The sequence below is a fragment of the Oncorhynchus clarkii genome, chromosome 7 (assembly GCF_045791955.1).
Source record: "Oncorhynchus clarkii lewisi isolate Uvic-CL-2024 chromosome 7, UVic_Ocla_1.0, whole genome shotgun sequence".
NCBI lineage: Eukaryota > Metazoa > Chordata > Actinopteri > Salmoniformes > Salmonidae > Oncorhynchus > Oncorhynchus clarkii.
Window position 1 is genome coordinate 69058590 of NC_092153.1, and position 21203 is coordinate 69079792.

Sequence of the window (21203 nt, forward strand, 5' to 3'; positions counted from 1 at the left end):
TCGGAAGACGGTGTGGTGGGACGCAGACCTCGTATTGGATCATATAAAGCAGCTCTCCTTGTGTAACCTTCTTGACGAGATAAATCAGGTCTGTAGAGCTGATGTCGTGGTGGGACGCAGACCTCGTATTGGATCATATAAAGCAGCTCTCCTTGTGTAACCTTCTTGATGAGATAAATCAGGTCTGTAGAGCTGATGTCGTGACCTATGTCATTGTGTGGGATAATGTCAGGTTCTACCATGCTCAAATGGTGCAAGCATGGTTTCAGGCCCATCCACAATTTATCACCCTGTACTTACCCCTATACTCTCCTTTCCTTAACCCGATTGAGACATTTTTCTCCAAGTGGAGGTGAAAGGTATATGATAGGCGCCCTCAGGAACAAGCCACCCTTCTCCAGGCCATGGATGATGTATGCAATGACATCACGGCAGACCAGTGTCAGGCCTGGATTCACCATGCAATGACATCAATGCAGACCAGTGTCAGGCCTGGATTCACCATGCAATGACATCACGGCAGACCAGTGTCAGGCCTGGATTCACCATGCAATGACATCAATGCAGACCAGTGTCAGGCCTGGATTCACCATGCAATGACATCACGGCAGACCAGTGTCAGGCCTGGATTCGCCATGCCCGAAGATTCTTCCCAGGATGTTTGGCCAATGAAAACATCCATTGTGATGTGGATGAGAACCTGTGGCCAAATCCACAAGACAGGGTTGATGGAAATATAGAAGTACAGTAATCAATCCTTTGTTTTGTTTTTTACAGTAAGCCAGGGGAGGAACACTGCAGCTGACGTTTTACTGTAGTTTTTTCTTTTTTGAAGCTAATTATTTTTGCTTTGATTCAAGGAGACCTATGTTGTGATTTTATTGTATTTCCTCAATGCATTTCAGATTTTGTTCAATGATTCCAATGTGTCTGTAGTATCACTACATGAAACACGTATCACTAGTCATTTTACAGTGATGTATTACGTGTAGTACCATAATGAAACACGTATCACATATTTTGTACTACAATATTTAATGATTGTATGAAACTATCGGTATATTGTGTGTGGGTGATCTAAATGAATGTTCCTATGGTATTTCATGATGAAAGAGTTATTTGAACCAGTGCAAGGTTTCTTTAAAGATATGAATGCACAATACATTGGACAGCCTGTGTAACAAGTGATGACCGTTTTGAGTTTTGTGTCTAGAGTTTTGAAAAATGACCACAAGATTCTGAAATTAGTGCCAAAGGGATTGTAAAAAACTGTAAATAGCCATCACTAATTGGCTTCCACCCGGTTACGCAACCCTGCACCTTAGAGGCTGCTGCCCTATATACATATACTTGGAGTGACTGGCCACTTTAATAATGGAACACTAGTCACTTTAATAATGTTTACATACTGCTTTACTCATCTCATATGCATATACTGTATTCTGTTCTACTGTATTTTAGTCAATGCCACTCCAACATTGCTCAATCTAATAATTATATATTTCTTAATTACATTATTTTACTTTTAGATGAGTGTATATTGTTGTGAATTGTTAGATACTACTTTACTCTTGGAGCTAGAAACACACCTGTCACACTGATCTGTTTCACCTGTCTTGTGCTTGTCTCCACCCCCCACCAGGTGTCTCCCATTTGTCCCCATTACCTCACTGTGTATTTATACACTATGAAGTACCTCAGAAAACAAACGTTCACTTACAAAACCCATCTACTCACAAAAAAAATAATTTGACTTAAAACACGCACAACCCTTTTAACAAAAAAACACATGGAGCTACAGTCACACTTGTTGTCCACGACGACCATGAGGATGCTGAAGAGAGAGAGAAAGAGAGAAGGAAAGAGAGAAAGAAAGAGAGAGGTCAATTCAATTCAGTTTGATGCTTGAAGGTTAAGTAATGCTACTCCACCAATACGACATTACCCTGTATGCAAATAATATGAGTGTCTATTAGTGCCTAACACCTAGGTAACTGTGTTCCAAGTAACTGACACAGCCCTCACAGTCGATGTTGCCTGTGGTCTCTTTGATGGTACGCTCAGAGACGAAGGCAGGGTAGGTACTCCGGGTCACATTGTACCATCATGGTCTTTCCCCTCAAGCTTTGGGCTGGAAATGGGACATGTAAATGTTAACATTCTAAAAATACAAGAATTTAAAACATTTCAAAATGCTGTTAAATAAATAAAGCTGAAAGACAGATGATGGAAAATAGGTCTGTGTTTATTGAGATTTTAGCAGCCTTCTTAAAGGAAGGGGGTTTGGGTTCAAGGGTAGGGGTCAGCATTAGGGGTTATAGTCAAGGTAACAATAACATTCTTAAAACAGGCAAATGTTCATATTTCAGTTTGCAGCCAGAGCTCTGAACTTGATTCCTTTCATGGAACTTAAGTATGTTTGTTTTTATCCATCACATGCATCTTTTTACTCTGTATGAAATGTTCACTGCTGTAAAAATGAAAAGCAGGCTAAATAAATGGACTTCAACCATCCTGTAATCTCTTACTTCACATGATCCCTGTCATCTCCCAAAATACAGAATTAGATTCTCCAAGATAATGCTACATATATTTAGCTCAAAAAATAAAACAATTGCAGATCTATGTTATCATTTTTATCAGTTTCTTTTTAAAAGGTGACATTTTTTTCTAGTTCTTTCATAACTGCCTTGACATAGGTCTTATTTTCTACAGTGCAGGTAAAGTACACAGGGATATTGATTTCTTTGCTCTGTAATGCTCTCAGAATGTCATCATTGCATCACAATGCTTTCTCATAGTTATTTCTCAGTCTGATGTCCATATGGTTTCCCTCTTGGAACAGTGTTCTATTTATCTTGAACAATGCCTTCTTATTCATTATTTCTCTGCTGGTTAGCGATAAGCAACTCAGTTAGTTATGAGCAAGTTCTTCTGGTTGGCGAGGCTCCCTGCGCTTTGTCAGCATTTGATGGTGTGTTAAAGCCGGTCTATCAGTCTCTCCAGTGTTGGGTCCAGTGTTGGGTCCAGTGTGGTGGGCTTCGGCGGCGGTATGGTCATCTGGTGAAGAGAGTGGCTAGCAGGGAGAGCAGTGCTCCTGTGAGGGGGGCAGACAGGCCTGCTGCTCCTCCACACTCCATGGCATTCTCCTGCAGCAGACACAGGGGGCATCAAAACAGAGATACTAGAATTAATATATACACTATGTATCTGTATGGTTCAGACAATATACTGTCACATTATTACTCAACCAAAAACAGGTGTTCATGTACATTTTCATGTCATCACAGAGCAAATACATACTACGTACCTCAGGGTGGAAAGGATGACATGATTCTGGCCGCTTCCTGTCCTTCTGAAACTTCAGCCTATCACATTTCAGAGATTCGTTGTGTTCAGAGGGGTTAAGGATGGAAATACTGATGAACCAAACCTCAGATATGCATTTAACTGACACTGTGGTGTCTGTTTCTGCAACATCATTGTAGCTTGATGAGAAACACAAGCCATATTGCACGCTTCAAAAAGACCTACATGTATGAGAAATGTATTAATACCTCTGACTATGAAGTAACTCAGAAGCTGTTGATGTTCTCAGAAAACAAATGTTTGAGTTCACTTACAAAAGCTCACTCAAAAACCCTTCCTAGTAAAAACACACTCAAAACCTTTTTTACTAAAAAACACACTTAATATTCCCAAACTTCACAAGGATATACATAATCTCAATGGGGTCCATGGAAACTGGAAGGGTGGAGCTACAGTCACATTTGTTGTCCACGACAACCATGAAGAGGTTACTGCTGGGAATCTGCTGAATAACAAAAGATCTGAGAACAGACAGACAGACAGACAGACAGACAGACAGACAGACAGACAGACAGACAGACAGGGCGACAGACAGACAGACAGAGCGACAGACAGACAGACAGAGCGACAGACAGACAGACAGACAGACAGACAGACAGACAGACAGACAGACAGACAGAGATGAGTCGATTCAGTTGATGCTTGTAATATTATCCCACTAAGTCATGATCCTGTAAACACTATCAACACAGGTTAAGTGAGTTTATAAGTGCTTAATGCAAAGGTAACTGTATTCCCAGTACCTGACACAGCCCTCACAGTCAATGTTGCCCGTGGTCTCTTTGATGGTACGCTCAGAGACAAAGGCAGGGTACTCAGTATCACATGGCACCAACATGGTCTTTCCCCTCGAGTTTTGGGCTACAAATGAGACATGTAAATGTTAACATACTAAAAACACACATGACTCTCTCTCACACACACACACACTCATTCATGCATGTGCACACACTTGAGCTCACACACACATACTGACCTTTGACAGAGAGGTCAACATGCCACCAGCTGTACAGGTTGAATTCCAGCAGGAAACTGACGAGGAAGACACAAACATACACATTCAAAATATACATTTATATAACAAACCATTTCTATGTGGTTGATAATCAGTGGATCTTTAATCATTTTACTATATCATGGTGATAGTATTATTCTCACATTACTAGTTCAGTCAGGAGCCATTTCACAATGGAGAAGGGCTGGAAGAGAATCAATTAAACATTTGCATTAAGTGGATTTAACATTGATTTGATGTAAGGCTAGTAAATAATTTTGGGGTGGAACTTACATGCGATAAACAGTGTCCACTGTCACTGCTGCCAGCATACTCTCTACAGAGAGCCTGGTAGTCATACAGATTGATCCTACAGGGACGAGACACTAGGACATTAGTGTGTGTATGTGTGCGCACCAATGTGTATAGGCCATGGCGGTGTGTGTTCGACTGTGTAGGAGAGACATTGTAGGTATGATGATTGTAATATTATTGCTTCTCTAACCTCTTGAAGGAGCCAATGAGGAGAAGCTTGGTCATAACAGCAGCCTCCACCTCGCCAAAGAACTCCCCTGTCTGAGGAAGAAAATATGGTTTATTTAAAGGCAAATACTAAGACCTAGGAGAGCAACAGGCCACGGGACAGACATATGTGTCTTGTGTATGTAAGTGGTACCTGAGAGTAGTCTTCTGTGACCAGAATAAAGCCGTTGTTGTCTATGAGGTAACACTTGATGTCCTGAGAATAGAGAAGATAGGAAGATACACATCATCAGCACAGGACATAATACAGCAATTCAATAGCGTGTGGGAACAGAGAAAGGTCAGAGACGATACAGACGGGAAGTGGGAAAGATAAGTCAAAAAGAGAGAGGCCCAGAAACCAGAAGTAGAATGAGGGGAGTTTCAGACAGGGACTGTTCTGTTCTTACCTCATTATCACAGCTGATGGTGCACTTCCCATCCAGAGCAGCACACTGTATCAAATCAATATGATGAATCATTTCATTCAATAATAAATACATAATGTCACTGGAGTTTGAATGAGTGAATTTGTGTGTGTGAATTTGTGTGTGTGTGTGTGTCTACCTGTCTGCTAGCGGTCCAGAACTTCCTCTGAAAGAAATTCAAGTTCATTTGAATCCCAACGGCTATAGTGGATTTGAGAAAAACAGAACTGTCAGCACACTGTACATCTAGTAGAGGAAGTAAGCATTTATGTGAATTGTGTCAATTCTTTATCTATATATTCTGTCTGTACATTCTGTTTATTGTGGTCAACACTATTTCACCAGGTGTAATTCCTGTTACGTGTATATGTAATTGGTGAATTAAGGTGATTCTGATAAAGGGGTCTCTTGAAATGTCTTCAATGGGCATTTATATAGAAAATATGACAGTTCAAAGTTTATGACAGGAAAACCTTACAGTACTCTAAATGAGGGATTAGTGAATTTACATGCAACAATGGGTGACTTCCTGTCATCCAGCAGCTGTATGGCAGTGCTGGCCAAAACCACACTCTTATTCTCATTTCCTGATGAGAAACAGGAAAACAGAAGAACACAGACATTAGCAGACATTTAACAGAAAAAAATGGCATAAAAATGATATACAGTGCCTTGCGAAAGTATTCGGCCCCCTTGAACTTTGCGACCTTTTTCCACATTTCAGGCTTCAAACATAAATATATAAAACTGTATTTTTTTGTGAAGAATCAACAACAAGTGGGACACAATCATGAAGTGGAACAACATTTATTGGATATTTCAAACTTTTTTAACAAATCAAAAACTGAAAAATTGGGCGTGCAAAATTATTCAGCCCCTTTACTTTCAGTGCAGCAAACTCTCTCCAGAAGTTCAGTGAGGATCTCTGAATGATCCAATGTTGACCTAAATTACTAATGATGAAAAATACAATCCACCTGTGTGTAATCAAGTCTCCGTATAAATGCACCTGCACTGTGATAGTCTCAGAGGTCCGTTAAAAGCGCAGAGAGCATCATGAAGAACAAGGAACACACCAGGCAGGTCCGAGATACTGTTGTGAAGAAGTTTAAAGCCGGATTTGGATACAAAAAGATTTCCCAAGCTTAAAGCTTCCAAGGAGCACTGTGCAAGCGATAATATTGAAATGGAAGGAGTATCAGACCACTGCAAATCTACCAAGACCTGGCCGTCCCTCTAAACTTTCAGCTCATACAAGGAGAAGACTGATCAGAGATGCAGCCAAGAGGCCCATGATCACTCTGGATGAACTGCAGAGATCTACAGCTGAGGTGGGAGACTCTGTCCATAGGACAACAATCAGTCGTATATTGCACAAATCTGGCCTTTATGGAAGAGTGGCAAGAAGAAAGCCATTTCTTAAAGATATCAATACAAAGTGTTGGTTAAAGTTTACCACAAGCCACCTGGGAGACACACCAAACATGTGGAAGAAGGTGCTCTGGTCAGATGAAACCAAAATTTAACTTTTTGGCAACAATGCAAAACGTTATGTTTGGCGTAAAAGCAACACACCATCCCCACTGTCAAACATGGTGGTGGCAGCATCATGGTTTGGGCCTGCTTTTCTTCAGCAGGGACAGGGAAGATGGTTAAAATTGATGGGAAGATGGATGGAGCCAAATACAGGACCATTCTGGAAGAAAACCTGATGGAGTCTGCAAAAGACCTGAGACTGGGACGGAGATTTGTCTTCCAACAAGACAATGATCCAAAACATAAAGCAAAATCTACAATGGAATGGTTCAAAAATAAACATATCCAGGTGTTAGAATGGCCAAGTCAAAGTCCAGACCTTAATCCAATCGAGAATCTGTGGAAAGAACTGAAAACTGCTGTTCACAAATGCTCTCCATCCAACCTCACTGAGCTCGAGTATTCACCCCCCTGGAATTTTCCTACTTTGTCGCCTTACAACCTGGAATTAAAATACTTTTTTTTTTGGTATCATTTGATTTACACAACATGCCTACCACTTTGAAGATCCACAATATGTTTTTATTGTGAAACAAACAAGAAATAAGACAAAAAAACTGAAAACTTGAGTGTGCATAACTATTTACCCCCCCAAAGTCAATATGTGGTAGAGCCACTTTTTGCAGCAATTATTGCAAGTCTCTTGGAGTACGTCTCTATAACGTGCCTATTCTTCAAGGCAAACTGCTCCAGCTCCATCAAGTTGGATGGGTTCCGCTGATGTACAGCAATCTTTAAGTCATACCACAGATTCTCAATTGGATTGAGGTCTGGGCTTTGACTAGGCCATTCCAAGGCATTTACATTTTTCTCCTTAAACCACTCGAGTGTTGCTTTAGCAGTATGCTTAGGGTTATTGTCATGCTGGAAGGTGAACCTCCGTCCCAGTCTCAAATCTCTGGAAGACTGAAATAGGTTTCCCTCAAGAATTTCTCTGTATTTAGCGCCATCCATCATTCCTTCAATTCTGACCAGTTTCCCAGTCCCTGCTGATGAAAAACATGGATGGTGTTCTCGGGGTGATGGGAGGTGTTGGCTTTGCCGCCAGACATAACGTTTTCCTTGATGGCCAAAATGTCACGCCCTGACCTGAGAGAGCCTTTTTATGTCTCTATTTTGGGTTGGTCAGGGTGTGATTTTGGTGTGTTTTGTTTTCTATGTTTCTATGTTTTGGCCGGGTATGGTTCTCAATCAGTGACAGCTGTCTATCGTTGTCTCTGATTGGGAATCATACTTAGGTAGCCCTTTTTCCCTCCTTTCAGTGTGGGTAGTTGACTTTTGTTAGTGGCACTATAGCCCTGTAAGCTTCACGGTTGTTTCTTTGTTTGTTGGCGACATTTTAAATGAAACGAAAATGTACGCCAACCACGCTGCACTTTGGTCCACTTCTTTTGACGGCTGTGACGCAAAAAGCTAAATTTTAGTCTCATCTGACCAGATTACCTTCTTCCCTGTGTTTGGGGAGTCTCCCACATACTTTGTGGCGAACACCAAACGTGTTTTCTTATTTTTTTCTTTAAGCAATTGCTTTTTTTCTGGCCACTCTTCCATTAAGCCTAGCTCTGTGGAGTGTACGGCTTAAAGTGGTCCTATGGACAGATACGCCAATCTCCTCTGTGTAGCTTTGCAGCTCCTTCAGGGTTGTCTTTGGTCTCTTTGTTGCCTCTCTGATTAATGCCTTCCTTGCCTGGTCCGTGAGTTTTGGTGGGCAGCCCTCACTTGGCAGGTTTGTTGTGGTGCCATATTCTTTCCATTATTTAATAATGGATTTAATAGTGCTCCGTGGGATGTTTAAAGTTTCTGATATTTTTTTATAACCCAACCCTGATCTGTACTTCTCCACAACTTTGTCCCTGGCCTGTTTGGAGAGCTCCTTGGTCTTCATGATGCCACTTGCTTGGTGGTGCCCCTTGATTAGTTGTGTTGCAGACTCTGGGGCCTTTCAGAACAGGTGTATATATACTAAGATCATGTGACAGATCATGTGACACTTAGATTGCACACACAGGTGGACTTTATTGAACTAATTATGTGACTTCTGAAGGTAATTGGTTGCACCAGATCTTATTTAGGGGCTTCATAGCAAAGGGGTTGAATACATATGCACACACCACTTTTCTGTTTTTAATTTTGTATACATTTTTGAAACAAGTTATTATTTTCATTTCATTTCACCATTTTGGACTATTATGTGTATGTCCATTACATCCAAATAAAAATTTAAATTACAGGTTGTAACGCAACAAAATAGGAAAACCACCAAGGGGGATGAATACTTTTGCAAGGCACTGTATACATAACACTACGGTCCAAACACCTACTCATTCAAGGGTTTTTCTTTATTTTTACTATTTTCTACATTGTAGAATAATAGTGAAGACATCAAAACTATGAAATAACACATATGGAATCATGTAGTAACCAAAAAAGTGTTAAACAAATCAAAACATATTTCATATTTGAGATTCTTTAAATAGCAACCATTTGCCTTGATGACAGCTTTGCACACTCTTGGCATTCTCTCAACCAGCTTCATGAGGTAGTCACCTGGAATGCATTTCAATTAACAGGTGTTCCTTCTTAAAAGTTCATTTGTGGAATTTATTTATTTCTTAATGTGTTTGAGCCAATCAGTTGTGTTGTGACAAGGTAGGGGTGGTATACAGATGATAGCCCTATTTGGTAAAAGACCAAGTCCATATTATGGCAAGAAGAACTCGCTCAAATAAGCAAAGAGAAACAACAGTCCATCATTATTTGAAGACATGAAGGTCAGTCAATACGGGACATTTCAAGAACTTTGAAAATGTCTTCAAGTGTAGTCGCAAAAACTATCAAGCGCTGTGATGAAACTGGCTTTCATGACGACTTTTGACTTTTGACCAGTAGTGTATGTATACCAAAATAAATAATTACAAAACATATGACAATTCTAGTGCAATTGTATTCACTCAGGAAAAAAAATGTCATTATAATAATTCAGGAAGATGTTATTATTTTTGTTATTATCAAATTGACGTTGCAGATAATAAGCTTTACGTGATGACATAGTGCACATAAAAATACCTTTTCCACTTAAGTTCCCATGTACCGAATAGAAAATACAAGTTCAATGGGTTTCCATCATAGTTTCAACTCTACTGATGGTTTACTCACAAAACAAATGTACCTACTCTGGTATTGGCACATGGGCTCAGCTCATCTATAACCTACATGGTGAGATTATGGACAAAGAGATCAAGATTATTTTTATTTGTCAAACCGCAGCTAAGCATCGACGACAATGTCACCTAAATAAGAGCCTAGATATTTATTGGGAATGAGTATCAAGCTCATCACCTTGCACTTTCACCACTCATTTATTTCATCAGTATCCTAATAAGCCCGGCGAGTTGTAGTGGGAGGACCACACAACGTGGCAGAGCGTGACTCCAGGTTTTCTTCAATATGATGATTATTACCAAAGTATTGTCTCAAGGCTTAAACATCCTTCTTTAACCTGTCTCCTCCCATTCTTCTACACTGATTGAAGGGGATTTAACAAGTGACATCAATAAGCGATCATAGCTTTCACCTGGTCAGTCTATATCATTGAAAAAGCAGGTGTTCCTAATGTTTTGTACACTCAGGGTCCATCAACCCTTGAACAAATCACATAAATATGAGTGATACACCTTATCTAGCTTGAAGATGGCGCCATACCCACAGCTTTCAAACAGCAGGTTCTAACACAGGAGCAACCCACTACTCCACTCTGTATAGTTATAGAGTATAATGGCATCAATAGAGCTCAGCCAGGTAATACAACACCCCTTGAAGAGAGAGAGAGAGAGAGAGAGAGAGAGAGAGAGAGAGAGAGAGAGAGAGAGAGAGAGAGAAGAGAGGAGAAAGAAGAGAAAGAAGAGAGAAAAGAAAGAGATAGAGAGGGATAGAGAGAAGAGAGGAGAGAGAGAAGAGAGAGGAGAGAGAGAGAAGACAGGAGAGAGAGAGAAGACAGGAGAGAGAAGAGAGGCGAGAAGAGAGAGAAGAGAGAGAGAGGAGAGATAGAGAGAAGAGAGAGAGGGGAGAGGAGAGAGGAGAGAGGAGAGAGGGAGAGAGAGAAAAGAGAGAGAAAAGAGGAGAGAGAGGAGAGAGAGAGAGACAGATAAAAACAGGTAGAGCAGGTAAAGAGGGAACAGTATGATTGTGATCTGATTCTACCTCTCCTCTCTTGCTATCAGTGGGGGGAAAGTGAGGCACATTAATTACACACAGGAGTTAGAGAGGTGAGCTGTACAGTATACCCTATCAGAGACACAGATACACAGTCTCCATGACAAACCTATCAGAGACACAGAATCCCCACAGAAATGCAGAGATACATACAACAAGGTAAACTAAGAAGAACTATTGAGTGTGAGAATGCACTACAGACGGTATTGCATTAGAGTGTTGGGAGAGTGAGCTACTGTATATTAGAGAAACTGAAGAATGATTAAAAAGTCAACTTAGAAAAACTACACAACACACAAAATAGTATTTTAAAGGCAACAACAACCACACAATGGAAACACAGAACGAGCGAAGGATGTATGGCCGTATAAAAACGTGTGTTAAACTTTGAGGTTGAGTAAAGGTGTATTTAGTGGGTGTGGGATTTCTGGATGTAGTAAAGGTAAATTTAGTGTCAGTGTCTCCTTACCTCCAAAGGGGATGGAGTAGACAAAGGTGCCAGGGACCTGCTCTGCTGCTCTCTTATACCACAGAGGGAAGTGGTCAGCGTTGAACACCCCCTCCTTATCCTCCGCTGTCAGGAAGTCTCTGATGGAACACAGGAAGTCATGAAGGACTCAAAGGAGAAACTTCAAGTCACTGCTGAAACTACAAGTCATTGCTGTAATGCTTTGTCTCAGTGTTAATTTCACTAATTCATCAGATGCTCAGTATAGTGCTCACTGATTGGATAGATCCTCTTGCACAACAAACAGGTTGGTTCTAGAGAGGCCAGTGCGTGTGCCCAGGTAAGCAATCTCCACACCTTTATCTGAATTCCTGTAGACATGATGGAAGCAAACAAGTGTACAGTAAGAATATAATAAGGGGAGATAATCTGCATATTTGTCATGATATCACATAGTACAGAGGACAGTACGCTGGCGATGACAGGGGACACTTTGCTACATACAGTACCTGTGGTAATACAACAGGTGCAGGACAGTGGCAACGTTAGTTGAGAAGAAGTTAGTTCAGTTTAGGAGTTAGTCAGTAAGACTCACTCTGACTTGTTGAGGGCCAGGCCTGTCCAGTAGGCCTCCAGTGGGGCTGTGACCACAGCATCAAACAGAACCTCCTGGATCAGCTCCCTGTCACCTGCAACAGAAAGGAGTTGTTCTGGTTCACTACAGGAACCTATACAGACAGGACTGAGTCATCCCCCACCATCAATCATGACTAGATAACAGTACATTCTATTTTGACTCACATCATTATAATTAATTCCTGTCTTCTGAAGCAGATGGGATATTCAGTCCAGGAAACACATGACCAAGTCCTCTACAGACAGGGTATAGGGTTAGGGTTAAGCCTAAGGGTTAGGGTATAGTGTTAAGGCTGAGGGTTACGGTATAGTTGAGGGTTAGGGTATAGGGTTAAGGCTGAGGGTTAGGGTATAGGGTTAAGCCTAAGGGTTAGGGTATAGTGTTAAGGCTGAGGGTTAGGGTATAGTTGAGGGTTAGGATATAGGGTTAAGGCTGAGGGTTAGGGTATAGAGTTAAGGCTGAGGCTAGGGCTAAGCCTAAAGGTTAGGGTATAGGGTTAAGCCTAAGGGTTAGGGTATAGGGTTAAGGCTGAGGGTTAGAGTTAGAGTATAGGGTTAAGGCTGAGGGTTAGGGTATAGGGGTAAGGCTGAGGGTCAGGGTATAGGGTTAAGGTTGAGGGTTAGGGTATATGGTTAAGGCTGAGGGTTAGGGTATAGGGTTAAGGCTGAGGGTTAGGGTATAGGGTTAAGGCTGAGGGTTAGAGATAGAGTATAGGGTTAAGGCTGAGGGTTAGGGTATAGGGTTAAGGCTGAGGGTTAGGGTATAGTTAAGGGGTTAGGGTATAGGGTTAAGGCTGAGGGTTAGGGTATAGGGTTAAGTGAGGGTTAGGGTATAGGGTTAAGGCTGAGGGTTAGGGTATAGGGTTAAGGCTGAGGGTTAGGGTATAGGGTTAAGGCTGAGGGTTAGGGTATAGGGTTAAGGCTGAGGGTTAGGGTATAGGGTTAAGGCTGAGGGTTAGGGTATAGGGTTAAGGCTGAGGGTTAGGGTATAGGGTTAAGGCTGAGGGTTAGGGTATAGGGTTAAGGCTGAGGGTCAGGGTATAGGGTTAAGGCTGAGGGTCAGGGTATAGGGTTAAGGCTGAGGGTTAGGGTATAGGGTTAAGGCTAAGGGTCAGGGTACAGGGTTAAGGCTGAGGGTTAGGGTACAGGGTTAAGGCTGAGGGTTAGGGTATAGGGTTAAGGCTAAGGCTAAGGGTACAGGGTTAAGGCTGCGGGCCAGGGTCAGGGTACAGGGTTAAGGCTGAGGGTTAGGGTTATAGTTAGTAGGCCTATAGATCCCAGTGAGGTGTGGCTCACATTTGATGAGTGGTTTGCGTCCGGTCAGGTAGAGTTTAATAGCCTGGATCTGGGAGAGAGAACGGTGCTCATTGTACTCGTCTGTGTTGCAGTACGTCCTGTCAAATGAACAGGTAGAAACACACCCCAAAAATATATACTGAAGAAAGTCATACACTGTCTAAATACTACCAAACACTTAATGAAAAGTACCAACATTTTGGCCATAACATAACAGACACATGTGCTGTTATGTCACATGACTCAACATAACATGCCTACTGAGATTTACAGAGAGCAGTAGCCCTCTGATTTTTTCACATTTTGTTGTGTTACAAAGTGGGATGGAAATATATTTAATTGTAATTTTTTTTGGTCATAGATACTCCATAATGTGAAAGTGAAAATAAAAATTCTACACATTTTTACAAATGAAAAATGTAATAAATAATATAGTAATTTAATAAGTATTCACTCCTTTTGTTTAAGCAAGCCTAAATTAGTTCAGGTGTAAAATTTGACTTAACAAATCACATAATAAGTTACATGGACTGAAATAATAGGAGTTGACATGATTTCAGAATGACTAACCCTTCCTCTGTCCCCCATACATCCATCTGTAAGGTCCCTCAGTCAAGTATTGCATTTCAAGCACAGATTCAACTACAAAGACCAGGGAGCTTTTCAAAATCCTCACAAAGAAGGGCAGTGATCGGTAGATGGGGAACAAGACATTTAATATATCTTTATGCATGGTCAAGTTAATAATTATGCTGAGCCTGTGGATGATGTATAAAAAAAACAGACACATATAGAGTAGTTCTCCTGAAATTAACTGAGCTGCAGGACAGGAAGGAAACAGCTCAGGGATGTCCCCAATAAGGTCATTAGCGATTTTAAAACAATGGCTCAAAGGCTGTGATGGGAGAAAACTGAGGCAACAACATTTTAGTGACTCCACAATAATGACCTAAAGACAGAGTGAAAAGAAGAATAGAAGTATTCCAAAACATTCATCCTGTATGTGACAAGCCACTAAAGTCATCCTGGAGAGAAGAAAACATGGCAAAGAACACACTTTCTGGCATAAATGTCAAGCGTGGTGGTGGCTGCATCATGGTATGGGTATGCTTGACATCGACAAAGACTGGGGAGTTTTCAGGATAAAAATAAATTCACCTTTCAGCAATAACCTGTAACATCAGGCCAAATCTACACTGAAGTTGCTTACCAAGAAGACAGTGAATGTTCCTAAGTGGAAGGGTTACAGTTTTGACTGAAATCTGCTTGAAAATCTATAGCAAGACTTGAAAATTGCTGTCTCATTATGAGCGCCAACACCATGACAAAGCTTGAAGAAGTTTGAAAAGAACAATGGGCGAATATTGCACAATCCAGGTGTGAAAAGCTCTTGGAGACTTACTCAAGAAAACTCACAGCTGTAATCTCTGCCAAAGGTGTTTCTAACATGCATTGACTCAGGGGGTGAAAAGTTATCAAATCAAGATATATCAGTGTTTAATTAATATAAAAATAAATACAAATTCTTCCTCTTACAGAGAATGATGTGTTGATCATTGACAAAAAAAATAGAAATAAATCCATTTTAATCCCACTTCGTAACACAATATAATGTGAAGAAATCCAAGGGGGGTGAATACTTATGATTCCCACTGTATATAATGCTTGTCTGACCAAGCTCAAGCCTTTAACTAAACATTACCCATAACCTCCTGCATTACCATTCATCTGCCAGCGCAACATCTGGCTGTTCCAGGTCATGAAGCCCTGAAAAACACATGAACATCAGATCAGTGACGCTCCAGCAGGGCCAGGCTCAGTGGGCTGATACATAGCCTTATGAAAAGGCAGACCACGGGTACAGAATACACAGATCCTATGTGAAACTGATGACGCACTGGTAGTTTGTTGAGTGAGTGTAGGATAGAAGGAGTAGGAGAGTGAATGACAAGAGTAGAGTGACACTTACCTGCTTCTACGGAGACGTTTCCTCTGAAGAAGAATTTGCCATGGCCTCTGGACAAAGCCACACCGACACTGAACACAGAAATAATATAAACACACACACACACACACACACACACACACACACACACACACACACACACACACACACACACACACACACACACACACACACACACACACACACTAGGGTGAACCGCAGAGATAGTCAACAGTTACATTCACATGTCATTCACTCACTGAACCAGCCCATCATGTCAACTCACAGAATAACATCAAGAGAATTGATCAAGATAAATGGATAAATCAATAAATGTACTGAAAAGCTAAAGAATAACAAAGAAAAAACAGTTTATTAGAAACGATTGCAAATGTATTAAAAAAAAACCTGAAATATCACATTTCCATAAGTATTCAGACCCTTATTCAGTACTTTGTTGAAGCAGCTTTGGCAGCGATTACAGCCTTGAGTCTTCTTGGGTATTACGTTACAAGCTTGGAACACCTATATTTGGGGAGTTTCTCCCATTCTTCTCTGCAGATCCGCTCAAGCTCTGTCAGGTTGGATGGGGAGCGTCGCTGCACAGCTGTTTTCAGTTCTCTCCAGAGATGTTTGATTGGGTTCAAGTCGAGGCTCTGGCTGGGCCACTCAAAGACATTCAGAGACTTGTTCCAAAGCCACTCCTGCGTTGTCTTGGCTGTGTGCTTAGGGTCGTTGTTCTGTTGGAAGCTGAACCGTGGCCACAGTCTGAGGTCCTGAGCGCTCTGGAACAGGTTTTCATCAAGGATCTTGCAGTACTTTGCTCCGTTCATCTTTCCCTCGATCCTGACTAGTCTCCCCATCCCTGCCGCTGAAAAACATCCCCACAGCATGATGCTGCCACCACCATGCATCACCGTAGGACTGGTGCCAGGTTTCCTCTAGATGTGATACTTCGCATTCAGGCCAAAGAGTTTCTCAAGGTCTGAGAGTCCTTTATGTCCTTTTGGCAAACTCATGTGCCTTTTACTGAGGAGTGGCTTCCGTCTGGCCACTATACCATAAAGGTCTGATTGGTGGAGTGCTGCAGAGATGGTTGTCCTTCTGGAAGGTTCCCCCATCTCTACAAAGGAAATCTAGAGCTCTGCTTCTTGGTCACCTCCCTGACCAAGGCCCTTCTCCCCCGATTGCTCGTTTGGCTGGGCGGCCAGCTCTAGGAAAAGTCTTGGTCGTTTCAAACTTCTTCCATTTAAGAATGATTAAGAATGATGGTAGCCACTGTTTTCTTGGGGACCTTCAATGCTGCAGACATTTTTTGGTACCCTTCCCCAGATCCGTGCCTCGACACAAACTTGTCTCGGAGCTCTACAGACAATTCCTTCAAGCTCAAATCAAAAACTGAAAAATTGGGCGTGCAAAATTATTTCTATAATTTTGCACGCCCAATTTTTCAGTTTTTGATTTGTTAAAAAAAGTTTGAAATATCCAATAAATGTCGTTCCACTTCATGATTGTGTTCCACTTGTTGTTGATTCTTCACAAAAAAATACAGTTTTATATCTTTATGTTTGAAGCCTGAAATGTGGCAAAAGGTCGCAAAGTTCAAGGGGGCCGAATACTTTCGCAATGCACTGTATAATTAAGAAGTTGGAGCTCTTTTCTGTCTGCATTAACAAGGACAACACACAGGTCTTTCCATCACTGAATGTTTTTTTGTGTGCAAATGATCTCAAATGTGATATAGCAAAGCACTTGAGTTTAAAAAATACATATATATTTTTCCTTTATTTAACTAGGCAAGTCAGTTAAGAACAAATTCTTATTTTCAATGACAGCCTAGGAACAGTGGGTTAACTGCCTGTTCAGGGGCAGAACGACAGATTTGTACCTTGTCAGCTTGGGGGTTTGAACTTGCAACCTTCCAACACTCTAACCACTAGGCTACCCTGCCACCCCAGTAAGCTGGGTGCACAATTACGCAGGTACTTTCTCGTAACGGACTACACAAACAACTGGATTCGTTATCCCTTTCATGCCCTGCCTCCAGTCCATTTAACGATATCTGAACAAGAGAGCCTCATCGAAATTGCAACAAGCGGTTATGTGAAAATTTAATTTAATCAGAAGCCACTGACAGATTTCTGGATTGAGCTGCGCTCAGAGTTTCTTGCCTTGGCAAATCACGCAGCTAAGACACTGATGCCCTTTGCAACCACGTACCTATGTGAGAGTGGATTCTCGGCCCTCACTAGCATGAAAACTAAATACAGGCACAGACTGTGTGTGGAAAATGATTTAAGCCAGACTCTCTCCAATACAACCTAACATTGCAGAGTTATGTGCATCCTTTCAAGCACACCCTTCTCATTAACCTGTAGTGAGTTATTCACCATTTCTGATGAACAAATAAGGTTTTATATGTACGATGGCTAAATAAAGAGCAAAATGATTGATTATTCTTATAATATTATTTGTGCCCTGGTCCTATAAGAGCTCTTTGTTACTTCCCACGAGCCGGGTTGTGACAAAAACTCAAACTCAAACTCATGTTTAATAAATGTATCATATAGTGTGTGTGTGGCAGGCTTACAATGATGGCAAAAAAACTACATTTGAGAGTGCGCTGACCCTGGTGCTAGAGGGGGTACGCAGCTGGAGGTTGAATGCTTTAAGGGGTATGGGACTATAAAAAGTTTGGGAATCACTGATCTAAAGGATGATCAATGGAAACAGGATGCACCTGAGCTCAATTTCGAGTCTCATAGCAAAGGGTCTGAATGTGGAAAAAGTCAAGGGGTCTGAATACTTGCCGAATGCACTGTACATTAAACATTAGAGAATGTATCAAGATAAATAGGAAACTGTGCAAACCTGAAGGGCGTTCCCTTGACTTCAGTGTAGTAGTAGTCATTGTGCATCTTCAGCAGACGTTTCTGATAGCACAGAGGAAACCACAAAGCATGAGGACTCATCCACTGATTTCATTACAGTCCACAGTCTTTGATATACAGTAACTGTAAGAGTCATTCTCCTCCTCCCGTCTTACCCCTTTGTCCACTGTCTTCTTCACTTCCATGGAGAAAGTCCCAGTCTTCCTGTTGACCATGGCATTACGCAGCTGAAACAGAAAAACAAGCTGTAAGGAGTCTGTGCAGTTCTGGTGTCATCATTATTAGACACCAGTAGGTGTTATATTTGTTCAGTTTGATCAGACCAGCATTCAATCAGAGGCGCGTTACAGAGTAACACACTGGACAGTCGATAATGCCCCTTTTAAAGGTAATTTACGCTTGAGCTGACATCCGCAGCGTTTACCATGAATGTGATCTCCATGAATGTCTGGGACATTGCTTTTAAAAGGCACCTTGTTGGCTGTCCAGTGTGCTACTATATAACACGCCTTGGATTGAATACGGTCAATAGTATTATTATTTAAAATTAAACCAGTCTGTCTGTATTAGGAATCAGATGTGTGTATAAAGTTTGTTATGTCAGGGTTTAGACGTACAAAGTCATCCTTGTCCTCCCACTCCACCTCAGACAGGTCCACACTGCTGTAGTTGGGTTTCCTCCTCTTCTGGCCCTTCTGGTACTGAGGCACAGAGGAACACACGTTTGAGGGAAACAGTTTCAGATTTTGGTTGCACTGTGGATGTTCTGTGTAAACAGCACATTTCAGGCCTCCTGAGTGGTGCAGTGGTCTAACACACTGAATCGTAGTTGCTAGCTGTGCGACTAGAGATCCTGATTCGAGTCCAGGCTCTGTCGCAGCCGGCCGCGACCGGGAGACCGAAGGGGCGGCGCACAATTGTCCCAACGTCGTCTGGGTTAGGGGATGGTTTGGACGGCAGATATGTCCTTGTCACTTCACGCTCTAACGACTCCTGTGGCGGGCCGGGCACATGCACGCTGACACGGTCACCAGGTGTACGATGTTTCCTCCGACACATTGGTGTGGCTGCTTCCGGGTTAAGTGGGCATTGTGTCAAGAAGCAGTGCGGCTTGGTTGAGTTGTGTTTCGGAGGACGCATGATTCTCTACCTTCGCCTCTCCCGAGTCCGTACGGGAGTTGCAGTGATGAGACAAGACTGTAACTACCAATTGGATACCATGAAATTGGGGAGAAAAAGGGGTAATTTAAAAAATAAAATAAAATAAAATGAAACACATTTCAGAGTGAACCTTTTATAAGGCCTCACTAACACTGTTTTGCTCAAAACCAGAACACTCCTAGCCTGATCAAGCAGACTGACTCACTGCGCAGAATGTTGACCGCTCAAACAGAATGTTGAGCTATAGTGTCATCAGGCTGGTTCCACCAGGTTAGAAGTCCCCAGTTCAATAACGCCTAATTGATCAGTTCATTCAACAACCAATAACATAAAAACATCCAGTCCAATAGAGTCTGGTTCAAGATCAGAATACACCACCCACAGTCACATCACAGTCTACGACACAGAAAAACCCACACAGGGGCGCTAATATTACACAGACACTGTTACACACAGATCCACTAGAACATGTTTCCAGTGGGAACCCAAGCAGGATCCCAGAGAGTAAGTGTCTATGGTCTAGTCTACAGTTACAGGTGAGTCTATGGTGCAGTCTATGCATAGGACAGTTACAGGACAGGAGGGTTACCTCAGGGTTACTGTTAGCTCAGTTAGCTAGGGCCAGCCAGACCTACAGTACTATCAATGGTCTGTATCCCTCCCTGCATGCATATATCAAAGGAAAAGGTGAGGATTATAGATTGCTACCGAGCAAGTTGGGAGGCTCACTCACTCAAACTGGTTCTGTTTTTAAAAACACTCATATTCATTGGCGGCATTATATGTATTAACAATTCAATGAACCGCTCTCCTGCTTTCTATATAGTCCAAGGTGTAGGTGCAGGTTAGGGCTAATGCAATGTTGTGGCAAGGTTACAGTTAAGGTAAGAGGACAAGTGTATTCAGGAGACAGTGTATTACCAGTGGCCTCAGGTCTGGATGGGTCAGGATGTAGCCGTTGTTAGTGATGGCAAACGCGTAACCGTGGATACCCAGCTGAAGGCACACAAATAATATAGAGATAATTGATTACATGAAGTAGAGTGTATGAGAACAGTAAATGACAATGCGTCATCACTTTGGGTTATTAGACACTGTACCAGGTGTTTAGGGATGATCTTCATAAGTTCCTGTAGGGGAATGTCTGTTCCCACTACCCCTAGGAGAATACCCTGGTTCTTCTGTACGGAGAGGAGAAACAGACAAGACTCAATGACAGAGAGAGAGACAGACTCAATGAGTATCACACAGACAATCAGATGGACAGAAAGAAAGAAAAATACAGACTGACAGACAGACACACACAAAGACACACACACTTACCGTCTCATTCTTGGTGCTGAACACAGGCATGGCCACAGTGGTCATCAGGCTGGGGCCCTTCTTGTTTCTGGACTAAGACAGAACACAGTGTCAGAGACCATGTCTACTGAGATTCCTTATGTTTTAACTATCATAGGCTGTTGCTACAGTATTCTCTTTTTGACTGATGCTAAATGCTAATCTGAGTCAACAGAGGAATATAAGCAACAATATCCATCCGTGCCAAGTTTTCACCAAAATAGATTTCACCAAACAGGCATGTTTATACAAAATAAACATGTCTGGCGGGCGGCAGGTAGCCTAGTGGTTAGAGACAGGTAGCCTAGTGTTTAGAGACAGGTAGCCTAGTGGTTAGAGTCAGGTAGCCTAGTGGTTAGAGACAGGTAGCCTAGTGGTTAGAAACAGGTAGCCTAGTGGTTTGAAACAGGTAGCCTAGTGGTTA

General features: G+C 41.9%; 1 protein-coding gene across 1 annotated transcript in view; it reads right to left on the reverse strand.

Moving 5' to 3' along the window:
- Nucleotides 1–2668: 2668 nt before the first annotated feature.
- Nucleotides 2669–21203, reverse strand: part of LOC139413739 (voltage-dependent calcium channel subunit alpha-2/delta-3-like) — a 77073-nt gene continuing 58538 nt past the window's right edge. The window contains exons 15-38 of the mRNA XM_071161459.1: nucleotides 20762–20833; nucleotides 20539–20619; nucleotides 20360–20434; nucleotides 18895–18978; nucleotides 18433–18504; nucleotides 18258–18319; nucleotides 15411–15478; nucleotides 15163–15208; nucleotides 13442–13539; nucleotides 12105–12198; nucleotides 11785–11880; nucleotides 11531–11649; nucleotides 5823–5900; nucleotides 5453–5514; nucleotides 5296–5340; nucleotides 5040–5102; nucleotides 4869–4939; nucleotides 4658–4733; nucleotides 4528–4568; nucleotides 4346–4401; nucleotides 4113–4230; nucleotides 3718–3830; nucleotides 3311–3393; nucleotides 2669–3149 (exon numbers count right to left, since the gene is read on the reverse strand). Of these exons, the coding sequence (XP_071017560.1) occupies nucleotides 3057–3149; nucleotides 3311–3393; nucleotides 3718–3830; nucleotides 4113–4230; nucleotides 4346–4401; nucleotides 4528–4568; nucleotides 4658–4733; nucleotides 4869–4939; nucleotides 5040–5102; nucleotides 5296–5340; nucleotides 5453–5514; nucleotides 5823–5900; nucleotides 11531–11649; nucleotides 11785–11880; nucleotides 12105–12198; nucleotides 13442–13539; nucleotides 15163–15208; nucleotides 15411–15478; nucleotides 18258–18319; nucleotides 18433–18504; nucleotides 18895–18978; nucleotides 20360–20434; nucleotides 20539–20619; nucleotides 20762–20833 (1866 nt within the window). The 3' untranslated portion in view covers nucleotides 2669–3056. The remainder of the gene's footprint in view (nucleotides 3150–3310; nucleotides 3394–3717; nucleotides 3831–4112; nucleotides 4231–4345; nucleotides 4402–4527; nucleotides 4569–4657; nucleotides 4734–4868; nucleotides 4940–5039; nucleotides 5103–5295; nucleotides 5341–5452; nucleotides 5515–5822; nucleotides 5901–11530; nucleotides 11650–11784; nucleotides 11881–12104; nucleotides 12199–13441; nucleotides 13540–15162; nucleotides 15209–15410; nucleotides 15479–18257; nucleotides 18320–18432; nucleotides 18505–18894; nucleotides 18979–20359; nucleotides 20435–20538; nucleotides 20620–20761; nucleotides 20834–21203) is intronic.